General features: G+C 38.4%; 1 protein-coding gene across 1 annotated transcript in view; it reads left to right on the top strand.

Annotated features, from left to right (window-relative positions):
* The window catches only part of SECISBP2L (SECIS binding protein 2 like), a 68,804-nt gene extending 58,003 nt beyond the window's left edge, over positions 1 to 10,801 (top strand). Inside the window, exon 18 of the mRNA XM_045900125.3 lies at positions 6,477 to 10,801. Within this exon, the coding sequence (XP_045756081.1) occupies positions 6,477 to 7,159 (683 nt within the window). The 3' untranslated portion in view covers positions 7,160 to 10,801. The remainder of the gene's footprint in view (positions 1 to 6,476) is intronic.
* Positions 10,802 to 13,939: the final 3,138 nt, after the last annotated feature.

Raw genomic sequence — 13,939 nt, forward strand, 5'->3', positions numbered from 1 at the left:
GTCATAAATCAGGTCTCAACCGGTACCAAAAGATTGGGATCATTCCCTGCCTATTTTCAGACCACAATGCTTTGAAACTAGAACTCAATCCCAAGAGGAAAGTCGGAAAGAACTCAAATACATGGAGGCTAAAGAGCATCCTACTGAAGAATGAATGGGTCAACCAGGAAATTAAAGAAGAATTAAAAAAATACATGGAAACTAATGAAAATGAAAACACAACTGTTCAAAATCTTTGGGATGCAGCAAAGGCAGTCCTAAGAGGAAAGTATATAGCAATACAAGCCTTTCTCAAGAAACAAGAAAGGTCTCAAGTACACAACCTAACCCTACACCTAAAGGAGCTGGAGAAAGAACAGCAAATAAAGCCTAAACCCAGCAAGAGAAGAGAAATCATAAAGATCAGAGCAGAAATCAATGAAATAGAAACTAAAAGAACAGTAGAACAGATCAACGAAACTAGGAGCTGGTTCTTTGAAAGAATTAACAAGATTGATAAACCCCTGGCCAGACTTATCAAAAAGAGAAGAGAAATGACCCAAATCAACAAAATCATGAATGAAAGAGGAGAGATCACAACCAACACCAAAGAAATACAAACAATTATAAGAACATATTATGAGCAACTCTATGCCAGCAAATTAGATAACCTGGAAGAGATGGATGCATTCCTAGAGATGTATCAACTACCAAAACTGAACCAGGATGAAATAGAAAACCTGAACAGACCTATAACCACTAAGGAAATTGAAGCAGTCATCAAAAATCTCCCAAAAAACAAAAGCCCAGGGCCAGATGGCTTCCCAGGGGAATTCTACCAAACATTTCAAGAAGAATTACCTATTCTTCTGAAACTGTTCCAAAAAATTGAAACGGAAGGAAAACTTCCAAACTCATTTTATGAGGCCAGCATTACCTTGATCCCCAAACCAGACAAAGACCCCATCAAAAAGGAGAATTACAGACCAATATCCCTGATGAACATGGATGCAAAAATTCTCACCAAAATACTAGCCAATAGGATCCAACAGTACATTAAAAGGATTATTCACCATGACCAAGTGGGATTTATCCCTGGGCTGCAAGGTTGGTTCAACATCCGCAAATCAATCAATGTGATACAGTACATTAACAAAGGAAAGAACAAGAATCATATGATCCTCTCGATAGATGCCGAAAAAGCTTTTGACAAAGTACAGCATCCTTTCTTGATCAAAACTCTTCAGAGTATAGGGATAGAGGGTACATACCTCAATATCATAAAAGCCATCTATGAAAAACCTACAGCAAATATTATTCTCAATGGGGAAAAACTGAGAGCTTTCCCCCTAAGGTCAGGAACGCGGCAGGGATGTCCACTATCACCACTGCTATTCAACATAGTATTGGAAGTCCTAGCCACAGCAATCAGACAACAAAAAGAAATCAAAGGCATCCAAATTGGCAAAGAAGAAGTCAAACTCTCACTCTTTGCAGATGATATGATACTTTATGTGGAAAACCCAAAAGACTCCACCCCAAAACTGCTAGAACTCATACAGGAATTCAGTAAAGTGGCAGGATATAAAATCAATGCACAGAAGTCAGTGGCATTCCTATACACCAACAACAAGACAGAAGAAAGAGAAATTAAGGAGTCGATCCCATTTACAATTGCACCCAAAACCATAAGATACCTAGGAATAAATCTAACCAAAGAGACAAAGGATCTGTACTCAGAAAACTATAAAATACTCATGAAAGAAATTGAGGAAGACACAAAGAAATGGAAAAACGTTCCATGCTCATGGATTGGAAGAACAAATATTGTGAAGATGTCAATGCTACCTAGAGCAATCTACACATTCAATGCAATCCCCATCAAAATACCATCCACTTTTTTCAAAGAAATGGAACAAATAATCCTAAAATTTGTATGGAACCAGAAAAGACCCCGCATAGCCAGAGGAATATTGAAAAAGAAAAGCAAAGCCGGTGGCATCACAATTCCGGACTTCAAGCTCTATTACAAAGCTGTCATCATCAAGACAGCATGGTACTGGCACAAAAACAGACACATCGATCAATGGAACAGAATAGAGAGCCCAGAAATGGACCCTCAACTCTATGGTCAACTAATCTTCGACAAAGCGGGAAAGAATGTCCAATGGAACAAAGACAGTCTCTTCAACAAATGGTGTTGGGAAAATTGGATAGACACATGCAGAAGAATGAAACTGGACCACTTCCTTACACCACACACAAAAATAGACTCCAAATGGTTGAAAGACCTCAATGTGAGACAGGAGTCCATCAAAATCCTAAAGGAGAACACAGGCAACAACCTCTTTGACCTCAGCCGAAGCAACTTCTTCCTAGAAACATCGCCAAAGGCAAGGGAAGCAAGGACAAAAATGAACTATTGGGACTTCATCAAGATAAGAAGCTTTTGCAAAGCAAAGGAAACAGTTAACAAAACCAAAAGACAACCGACAGAATGGGAGAAGATATTTGCAAATGACATATCAGATAAAGGGCTAGTATCCAAAATCTATAAAGAACTCATCAAACTCAACACCCAAAGAACAAAGAATCCAATTAAGAAATGGGCAGAAGACATGAACAGACATTTTTCCAAAGAAGACATCCAAATGGCCAACAGACACATGAAAAAGTGCTCAATATCGCTCGGCATCAGGGAAATCCAAATCAAAACCTCAATGAGATATCACCTCACACCAGTCAGAATGGCTAAAATTAACAAGTCAGGAAACGACAGATGTTGGCGGGGATGCGGAGAAAGGGGAACCCTCCTACACTGTTGGTGGGAATGCAAGCTGGTGCAGCCACTCTGGAAAACTGTATGGAGGTTCCTCAAAAAGTTGAAAATAGAGCTACCATATGATCCAGCAATTGCACTACTGGGTATTTACCCCAAAGATACAAAAGTAGGGATCCGAAGGGCTACGTGCACCCCGATGTTTATAGCAGCAATGTCCACAATAGCCAAACTGTGGAAAGAGCCAAGATGTCCATCGACAGATGAATGGATAAAGAAGATGTGGTATATATATACAATGGAATATTATGCAGCCATCAAAAGGAATGAGATCTTGCCATTTGCAACGACGTGGATGGAACTGGAGGGTATTATGTTGAGTGAAATAAGTCAAACAGAGAAAGACATGTATCATATGATCTCACTGATATGAGGAATTCTTAATCGCAGGAAACAAACTGAGTGTTGTTGGAGTGGGGGGTGGGGTGGGAGGGATGGGGGGACTGGTTGATAGACACTGGGGAGTGTATGTGCTCTGGTAAGCGCTGTGAATTGTGCAAGACTGTTGAATCTCAGATCTGTACCTCTGAAACAAATAATGCAATATATGTTAAGAAAAAAAAAAAAAGAAGAAGAAGAAGAAGGTAGCGGGAGGGGAAGAATGAAGCGGGGGAAATCGGAGGGGTAGACGAACCATGAGAGACGATGGACTCTGAAAAACAAACAGGGTTCTAGAGGGGAGGGGGGTGGGAGGATGGGTTAGCCTGGTGGTGGGTATTTAGGAGGGCACATTCTGCATGGAGCACTGGGTGTTGTGCACAAACAATGAATCATGGAACACTTCATCTAAAACTAATGTTGTAATGTAAGGGGATTAACATAAGAATAAAAAAATTAAAAAAAAAAACTGTTGGAAGGAAATATAAATGTGCGCATAAAATTAAAAAAAATATATATGCCCTTTTAAAGTTTTTTTAGGGGGGGCATAATTAAATATATGTGTGGTATTTTTCATTTAATAGGCTTTTTTGCCTCCAGCACTTACTCTGTGCCAACCATAGGGACACAGATGAGCAGGAATGAGGATAAGGAGGGAAGAAGGGGCAGCACAGCAAACACAAAAGTGCTTTTGAACTATATATGCCAGAAGTGCTATGGGAATTCACGTGAGTGGAAAGTCAGGAAAGACTTCATAAGGAATTGACATTTAAGGATGGTCATCCAGGATGGTGGGAGTCTGAAGGGTAAAGGAGGAAAACACATCTCATATGGAAAGAACAGCTTATGCAAAGCAAGGAATTGTAAATAGAAAGGTTATGACTTCTGGGAGCAATGAGAATTCAGACTGACCCCAAGCATAGAGTGCATGGCTGGGGGTTGTAATGAATGGGATGGGAAAGATAGGTGAGGGTCAGATCACAGAGGGCTTTGGCTATGCCAAGCTGAGGTATTTGGATCTTGTCATAGGGTAATAGAAAGCCCGTTAGACAGTGATGTGACCAATTCACAAAACCAATTAGGAATATATGTAGATGTATAGCAAGATAAAGAAGGCTTGAGCTAAGACAGTAGTGACCAAATTTAATAGTTTTTGAGCTAGAAGTGACATATAAGTTCAGCTGAATAAAGTAAGGGAGAACTATAAGGTCAATGAGTACTATAAGTTTTCTTTTGCTTTGAGACTACAAAAATGATAATGTTATTAACTAAGAATGAAAATATAGGAGAAGGAGTAGATTTTTTTTTTCATGAGTAGGAGACTGGAAACAACTTACTTCAAACTTGAAGTAACTGCAGGAAAGAAAGGTTTTTTCCAAACCATGTGCCCTGACTTCAAGTGCCCAAAATATGGTTTTTATCAGTGAATAGTTGATAGGTGACATTCAAGTTGATATATTAGTATGAATAGACTTGCTTTATCACTACAGCTTGATCATCATACTTACAAACTGTAGGTAGCAGCTATAATGCAAATAGAAGGGGGTGTTATTTTTTTTAAAAGGCAAAAATAAATAAATGGGACTACATCAAACTAAGAAGCTCCTGCACAGCAGAGGGAATCAACAAAATGAAAAGGCAACCTACTGAATGGGAGAAAATACTTGCAAATCATCTATCTGATAAGGGGTTAATATCCAAAATAGATAAAGAACTCATACAACTGAAAAAAACCAACAATCCAATTAAAAGAGCAGAGGATCCGAATATACATTTTTTCCAAAGAAGACATAGATGGCCAATATAAAAAGATGTTCAGCATCACTAATCATCAGGGAAATGCAAATTGAAACTACAAGATACACCACCTGACACCTGTTAAAATGGCTATTATCAAAAAGACAAAAAATAACAAATGTTAGCAAGGATGTGGAGAAAATGAAATCCTTGTACACTGTGACAGTGTAAATTTGTGCAAGCACTACAGAAAACAGTATGGAGGTTCCTCAAAAAATTAAAAATAGAAATACCATATGATCCAGCAATCCCATCTTCTGGGTATATACCCAAAGGACGTGAAATTATTACCTCAAAGAAATATCTCTACTCCCATGTTCATTTCATCATCATTCACAGTAGCCAAATTATGGAAACAACCTAAGTGTCCATCAAATGGATGAATGGATAAAGAAGACATAGTGTGTGTGCACACACACGTGTGTGTTGCCAGAGTCTTGGGGAGTGGGTGAAATGAGCGAAGGGTGTCAAAAAGTAGAGACTTGGCTGTTATAAAATAAATTAAGTCATGGGGATATAACGTAAAACATGGCAATTACAATTAATAATACTGTATTGCATATTTGAAAATTGCTATGGAGTAGATCTTAAAATCCTCATCAGAAGAAAAAAATTTTTTGGTAACTGTATGCTGACAGATTATTAACTTGATTTATTAAGGCAATCATTTTGCAATACTTACAAATACCAAATCATTATGTTGTACACCTGAAACTAGTATAATGTCATATGTCCATTATACCTCAATAATAAAAAAATGAAAAATGAAAGAAAAACACATGAAAAATGAGGGGTAAGAGAGCTGTCCTTTGTCTCCTCGTTCTCAGTTTTTTTGTTTTAAACTGACTTTCTGTCATTAAAAATAATTTAGATTATCACCACTGTATTATATAATAACACTTCTTTTTTTGGCTACCAAATTCAGTTGGTGAGCCCAGCTACATGTATTATTAAACAGATTTTCACAAATGTTAGAAATGCATGGATGGCTTCTTTGCTTATTATAAGTGGAAACAAGTCCCATTATAGGCTAAGACAGTTCTCAGATAACTTGCTGTGGGAGCATGAAACAAACACGTCAAATTAGAAGTATTTCTGCTGGACATCTTGGCTCTGCCATCTGTGACTCGTGGATCCTTGGGCCCAGTACACCTCTAGGCCAAAAAAAAAAAAAAGGCAATTCATTGATTCTCATGAATATGGATTTTATGTAAAAGCATTAATGAGCTCCTGTTGTTACAAGATCTTGTGCATTCTGAGCCATAAATACGCTTACTTTTGCCTCCTTGTTTCTTTATCTTAAATGCACATTTTTTAGAATTGTTCTCCTTTTGTAACATTTAAACCAGTACTAGAATAAGTTTTTAGTTTCTCCAACCAGTTGGTGAGCCAACAAATTTCTGTAGTTTGTTCTTCCCTCTTTTAAGAGTTGTATGATTCTGGAACTGTTCTGGTTTTTAAAAAATCTGTTTGATATTTGCAGAAACAAATTGGAGAAACATGGTGGAAACCTCAGATGGGCTGGAAACATCAGAAAATGAGAGAGAGGTTTCCAGTAAGCATAGCACATCTGAAAAGCCCAGGAAACTTCCATCTGATGCAGCCCCTGTTGGTAAGCAGCCATCATTACTGGCTGCAAGCAGTACTACCTCAGCTGCAAACCCTGGGAGATCAACAGTGAGCGATAAAGAGGAAGTGAAGCCCGATGACCTGGAATGGGCCTCCCAGCAGAGTACAGAGACTGGTTCTTTGGATGGCAGTTGCCGAGATCTCTTAAATTCCTCCATCACCAGCACCACCAGCACTCTTGTCCCTGGCATGCTCGAAGAAGAGGATGATGAAGATGAGGAAGAGGAGGAAGATTATACTCATGAACCCATATCTGTAGAAGTACAGCTCAATAGTAGAATTGAGTCGTGGGTCTCTGAGACCCAGAGAACAATGGAGACTCTTCAGCTTGGAAAAACCCTTAATGGTTCTGAGGAAGACCATGCAGAGCAGAGTGGAGAAGAGGAGGCAGAAGTGCCTGAAGTGCTAGAACCAGGGATAGATGGGGAGGCCTGGACTACTGACCACCAAGCAAGTCAGGAGCAGCAGAAGCCTAGCAGCTGCAGCTCGCTGAACAACGAGCCCTCTGATCTTAGTTATCCGCCCCCAGGTCTGTAACTCAGGAAATGTCCACTGTCTGTCTCCAACTGTGTAAGGGTTGCAGCCATTCTCTTTTATGCTTCATCTCAACGTTTTGCATTGTCCAGTATTTAATATGTATATTTAATTTCTGACAAATATTTTTTGTAGCTGTCTTTTACTTGTTTTACTATAATCTGTAGCTTAGCTTTTAATTAGCATCTAAGTGTCTTTCTAAGAGCTGTGTGGAAATTCAGTTGTTTGAGTTTATTTTGTTATGGAAAATAATGATTAAAATAGAAGAAGACTAGGTTTAAAAAAGAAAATAAATTTAAAATGCCTATTTAGAGTCATTTTGAAAGTTAAAGATCGATAGGAGCACTTAACCAATGTTTCAAGACTATGCCTCCTTCACTCTAATTTGATCAAAAGTTGTTTGGGCTTCTTTAAAAAAGAACTGGAGGTAGATTTGGAAAACTGAAAAAAAGGCTGAGGGTAGCTAAGCCCACAATTGTTTTGTGTTAAAAACTGATGCCACTTTTCTTTGGTCCAAAAATGTTTATTTTAGAAGCCATTGATCATTGTAATCGATTAAAGTTGGGATAGGCTAAAACAGAGCCTCCAAAACTTAGGCTAGCAAAGGAGTCACCACGATGCAGTAGAGCTGGCCGTACTTGTGGAAAGTGATAGATGTTGTCTTTAATAGTGAAAAGTCACCCATGATAGGACCTAACAGGTTCTGTCTCATATTTACTTCTTACTTACCTCAGGAATGCTCTTGTACATATTCGTATTTACATAAAGTTAGGCAAATTGTGGCAGGTGATTAACTGTAACCAATTATATGACTGCAGCACTTAACGTGTAAACTATTCCGAAACAGAGTCTTCTACTGGTGTGTTCTCTTGCATGCTTTTGATTTGGGACCCTCTGGATTTGCTATCTGAACTTGATTAGGTATCCGAACTTGTCCTGAGTGAAAAACCATTTCACCTTTTTAAAAAAATACCTATTTTGTCCCTAGCCTTGAGCACCTGCCACATAACACCAACCGTAGTTACTGATAGGAGGTCAGGGAGAAGAACTTTACACAACTTACAATGTGTATCCTGATAATCAAAAGGCTGGAAAAGGAAGTTTTGAAGAAGCGAGAAAGTTGTTCTAATTGTGCTGAAACTATTAGATGATTTAGAGTACACAGATCTAGGCAGGTATTACTTCTTGATCACTATTTATCCCTGCCCTTCTCTAAGATAATGTATGTACCTGCTTGGGAGAATTTAAACTTACTCAGCTAGAAGTTTTATTTGCTGGTCAATCACCTGGTAGTGACGTCTACAAGTTTATGTAATGTTGGGAGACTTACAGATGACCTGTTTTTCTCTCATCCCTCCAACTCCCCCCCCCCCCCCCCCCCCGCCCCGCACCGCCCCATCGCCAGCCTCCAGTGGACCACACACATGCACCCTCGGCTCCAGCCTTAAGCTCTCAAGCTCCCACAAGCAGGCACAGAACTGAGGAGGGAGGGGTACTTTCCCTGCTCTGGTTTAATGGCGCAGGGCTTTGCCTCACAGAGGCAGGAGAGAAGAATTGGGCAGGTTTTTTACTGAACTCATTGGGACTACTGTGCTAGTTGTGATGTTTTATAATGCTGGCATTTAATACTGGAGAATGAGATTTCTTGGGTGATGATTTAGTTATTTGTGCATTATGGAAGTTTAGGAGCATTGCTGTATAGAAAATGTCAGTCTATCAACTTTATTAGTGTGCTAAAAGGGGACATTATTATCCTGTCCTGTCTAAACTGTTCTCCAGTATAGACTTCTTAGGCACAACGTATTTAGTCTAGTACTTAAAGGAACACAGCATGTAAGGAATGAAGCCTCTGAAATAGTAATCATGGGTGTATATGTGGCAGACCTTACTGTGTCTACACATTTGGAAGTGTTAATTGGTTTAAGGAAATGATAGAGATTTTGAACTACTGACAATCTTAAAAGTGAGTTTAAAAACTTTTCATACTTTTTATGGTGTAAATTTCCTTTGCTTGGTGTCAGTGATTCAGATAACTCTTGATCTTGAGGTATTGGCTTTTCAAAGGTTTCTTATATTTTATATCTCTTCTGAATGAGAATTGTCATTTTACATTTTTGACATTTGTATCAAAAGAGAAGTTGAGGAAATCTTCAGAACACCAGTAACTTTTAAATTTATTACTATAGACTTCAGAAGTGTTTGATTATGTGTTTGATAAATGCTCTTGCACGTGCAGGATCTTCTGCCAGCAAACCCAAGGGACCACAGCCTTTTTTATATGAGACAGGTCACTCTAGAGGACTATCCAAAATTTATTAAAGGAAATGCTACTGTGTCGAAAGTATGCTTAAATAAGTATTAATAATGTCCTTATAATTTGTTTCCTTTAGATAAATTCTGGAATTTGTATATTCTATACAGGAGGAGGTGTGAAAATTGGGAAAGTGGTTTTTTTTTGTTTTTTGTTTTTTGTTTGTAACTGGGAGTGGGTGGCTCTTCGGAGACCTAATGGTAAGAGTAGGGGTTCATTATCACAAGAAATAAAAACCATAGATATTTTTTTCTTAGTGTGTAGAGGTTGTTTTATGGCAATAATTAATATTAGATTTCTATTTCAGTACATAAGTATATGAATTATATAATATGAATTGCACTCCCAGAACTAGATTTCTGCTTTAGTAGGTTTGTTTGCTGTGAAGATCACTTCTCAAAAGACAAATGTTCATACTAGCTTAATTTTTGGTTTAAATATGTTTGTAAATGATGTAATATATTTCTTTTGACTAAACATGGGAAAAATAATGTGTGTGATACATTGAAAAGTTTTTAAAGGCTTTGATTGGAGGTCATTTTTGCAGAGAGGGTATTTTATATGCTTCCAGTATTTGGAAAAGAATTAGTCAAAAGGAATTCACATAGTTTAAATATTGAAAAATTAATATCCAAATAATGTACTTGTCTGATTTCTTAATAAGCTGGGGGGGGTGGGGATTGTAATGTGCAAATGAGTAGTGAACTCTACATTCATTTTTCAACTCTTTAACATAAAACTGTTAAATCTTAACACATTGTTACTTTAATATATGTATAAAGAAGTATTACTGTTTGTAAAGCTGCTGTTTGCTTTAAAAAAAAAAAAAACCTCTGTCATTTAAGTATTTTCTGTACGTTGTGCCAGCAGGTTAAAATATTAATTTATACCATTTAAAAACATAATCATTTTTTGCTTTTAAAATTTTTCTGTGACATAATTTATTTAAAGACATCTTCCTCCTCCCTTGCCCTTTCCAGCCTTTATACACATCACAGAGTAAGCCAAACTGTCTACCTAATCCAAAATCTGAATCCCAATTAATGATAAAAATTTAAACTTTGTTGGCACAACACACCTTAAAAGTATTTGTGTTATTTTGTAATTTAATTTCTAAGTATACCACATGAATTTATAATTTAATGTCTTAATTGTAATGCTCTAATAAAAAACTAGCAAAATTAGTGAATTATAACATGAAAAGATTTTCATCTTGTTCTTTTGTTGTATGAAGGATAATTGTTATTTCACACTTTAGGAGTAATAACAGCTTTTTTTGCACTTTGTAAATACTAGTGGAGATTCTTCTGTAACTAATAAAATGATTATTGAAATGTAGTCTATCATTTCAGAATAGGTACTTAAGGGATTCATGACCTGCCCAACATGTAGGATAGGGAAAAAAAGAGAAGTCTAGCTCATCGCATTGCTTAGTGCCCTGATGGGTTTGCCAGAGAAGGTTGTAAAATCTGCAGGAGGAAATTACTAGTAAAATTTCCATTTGGAAGGGTTGGTGTAATCTGTGGCACAGGCCAAGGCATCTGCAGAGACCATCCTGGTGTTAGGAGAAAGCCCCTACAGATTTCTTCTCCTTTTTATGCTAGTTATTCTGTGCCAGGCACTGTTCTAAGCCCTTTCAATATTAACTCATTTAATCCTCACTACAGACCTCTGAGGAAGTGCTATTTTTCACTTTTAAGGGATGAAACGGTCATGGAGATGTTCAGTAACTTGCCCAAGATCTCACAGCTGGTAAATGGCAGAACTGGGATTCAGACTTAGTCCCACATCAACGGTCATGCCTGTACTCACTATGCTTTGTTGTGTCTTAGCACAAAATTCTCAGAGTTGCAAACAAAACTGTGTTTCCCTCACCTTCCTCAGGTGTCTTCTGGAATGTGAAGTGTGCCAGGACTGAACTGATTTTCGCAGGGACTGGATTTTATTGAGTCTCACTTAGAGTGGTCCCTTGTCACTATGTCACAGGGGAATGTAGGGAATCTGAGGAGTACGCTCATCTGTTAGAAAATAGGATCACTAATTTTCATAATGAAATGGATTTTTGCTGATCACAAAAAGAAAGGAAAAAAAAAAAGAAAGAAGGGAAGCCTCATCAGTTGTATCAGAATATTCCCCTTTTTTGACCACCATTTGTATCATTCCCAATAGTTCTTTTCCTAACAGCGATCAGTTTTTCTTTAACTGACCAGAAGAGGGTGTGCATGACACCTGAAAAGTCAAAGGCTACCCGGTAAAATTAGTAAGTATTTAAAATGGGGGGAGAAGGGAGAGAAGTATCCTAAGCAGTGGGCCTTGCCATAAAAGGTGCTTAGTTCTAAGGCTAAGCTCAGAACTCCAGAACCATACATTTCATTTTAGAAAGAGAAGAGAACACAGTCAAGACATTTAGCTCATGTGTTAAGCTGTTAGGTCTTTCGACATTTCTAAATTATCTTGGCAATTCAATATTTTAGCTTGGCTTGGGTTCTTATGTTGCATATGTGAAATAAGGTACGTGGCTAATTGTATAATAGGTATCAAGGGCAGCCTTGTGGATTGCAGGGCCAAAGCATGCTCAACTAGAACTTCGCAGTGCAAGGTTTGGAAAAATCAGAGGATGCTTCCATTTTGGACCCAGGCTTGATCCCTGTATTTCTCCTTACCCTACTCCTCCCATTACACTGAGTAATTAGTTGGCAACTCTGTGGCAAGAAGACATTTACTCTTGCAGAAATGGGCTGGATAACTGGCTACAATTCAACTGCTGGTATCCAAGGTTTGGGTCTGGAAGCAGGGTTGGAGCAAGTAAGATACTGAGTTGCATGAAATTTGGAGCTTCTACCTGAGCATCATGTTCTTTGTCCGGTTACTGAGGGACCAAAGACAGGGTGGAATTGTGAGTTGGTGAGCTGTGGGTTGGAGCCTGGAGTGGTATAGGTTTGAGGAGTGAGTGCTTCGTCTCCTTGGCGTTGTCAAGGCTTGGTCGTGGCTTTGGAGGGAAGAGGTTAATAACCACAGCCTTCCTATGGTGGGACTCCGATTTAGGGCAGTGTTGGTTGCAGTCTTATTTACTTGGGTAACAGAGATATGAGTAAAAGTGGTACCTGCTTAGGTGTGCACAGATTCCCTAGGTGGTCTTTGCTTCTCCGTCTCCTCTGTTTACCTGAGTTGGAGCACTTGCATTGTTTTACAAACCCTCAGCTTGAGAATAAGATAATGAATTGATATTTAAGCAGTTATTTTGTTGCCTCTGGTTATAGATGAGAGAAAAGTGTGAAAATTATTGGTTTCTCAATTATAGGAGAAATGTTAGAGGTCATCCTCCCTGTCATTGTTCGTCTGTGCTTTTCCCTTCCTAAAACCAGTGTTGTAAGGCATAGGGTGAGTTTCTGACAAATGCACCTTCATCGTGAAGCCTCAGGGGAATCAGGGACGACCCTATCTGAAATTATAACCTCTTCATCATTTTCTTCCTCAAACCTGCTTTTTTTTTTTTTCCATTTACATTTCAACTTCTATAGATTTTATTCATCTTGTCTCTGTCCCCTACTAAGGTCTGTGTGGGCTGAATCTTTGCATTATTTTCCTGCTTTATCTTCAGTGCCTAGCACAATGCCTGGCACAAAATAGGCACTCGATATATCTTTGTTGAATGAATGAATGAGGAAAGGAAATCAGCATTGGCAATTCAGTCATGCTCAGCAGCATTTACACTCCTACATACTGACTCCTGACTACACCTGTTTTTTTCACATTTGTTCAGAGTTGGGGTTGGAGGAAAAACTAACCTGAATCCCAAATAGAAAAGCCTCACCCTAGACTAGGGGCCTGCTCGAGTTACTCTGTATTTAATGTTCCTTTATTGCTTATAGTTGAAAACCTGGTAAGTTTAATAACTATGATTTCCATATAGAGAGAAGTGACACATACACGAGACATTTCTATGAGATTAACCAGGAAGGGGGCAAAAATGCACAAGCAACTAAGTGTATCTATAATGTTTTATTTTTAAGCTGTGTAATCAGTACATGAGAGTATGGCATATTATTCTTTATACTCTTATATGCTTATAATTTTATAAGAATAACCAAAAGGGGCGGGTGCCTGGGTGGCTCAGTTGGCTGAACGTCCAACTCGTGATTTCAGCTCAGGTCATGATATCAGGGTCCTGAGATTGAGCCCCATGTCAGGCTCCACGCTGGCCGTGGAGATTCTCTCTCTCCCTCTCCCCCTCCCCGTCCCCCCCCCCCCCGCTCTCTTTCCCTCTCTCTCTCAAAAATAAAAATTAAAAATTTTAAAAATTTTTTAAAAAAAGAATAACCAAAAGGAATAGGCTAACTAAAACACATCTGTAACTGACTTCCAAACTTGGCACCAAATCTCACTTCAATTCTTGACAAAGAAAATTTAGTGGTAGAAATGGAACTAGAAGTCAGGCTTAAACCCCTATCTTGATTGATGTAGCAAAGAGT

This window comes from Mirounga angustirostris, unplaced genomic scaffold (genome assembly GCF_029215605.1).
Source record: "Mirounga angustirostris isolate CCGP_5_RB_7025 unplaced genomic scaffold, mMirAng1.0.hap1 SCAF_9, whole genome shotgun sequence".
Lineage (NCBI taxonomy): Eukaryota > Metazoa > Chordata > Mammalia > Carnivora > Phocidae > Mirounga > Mirounga angustirostris.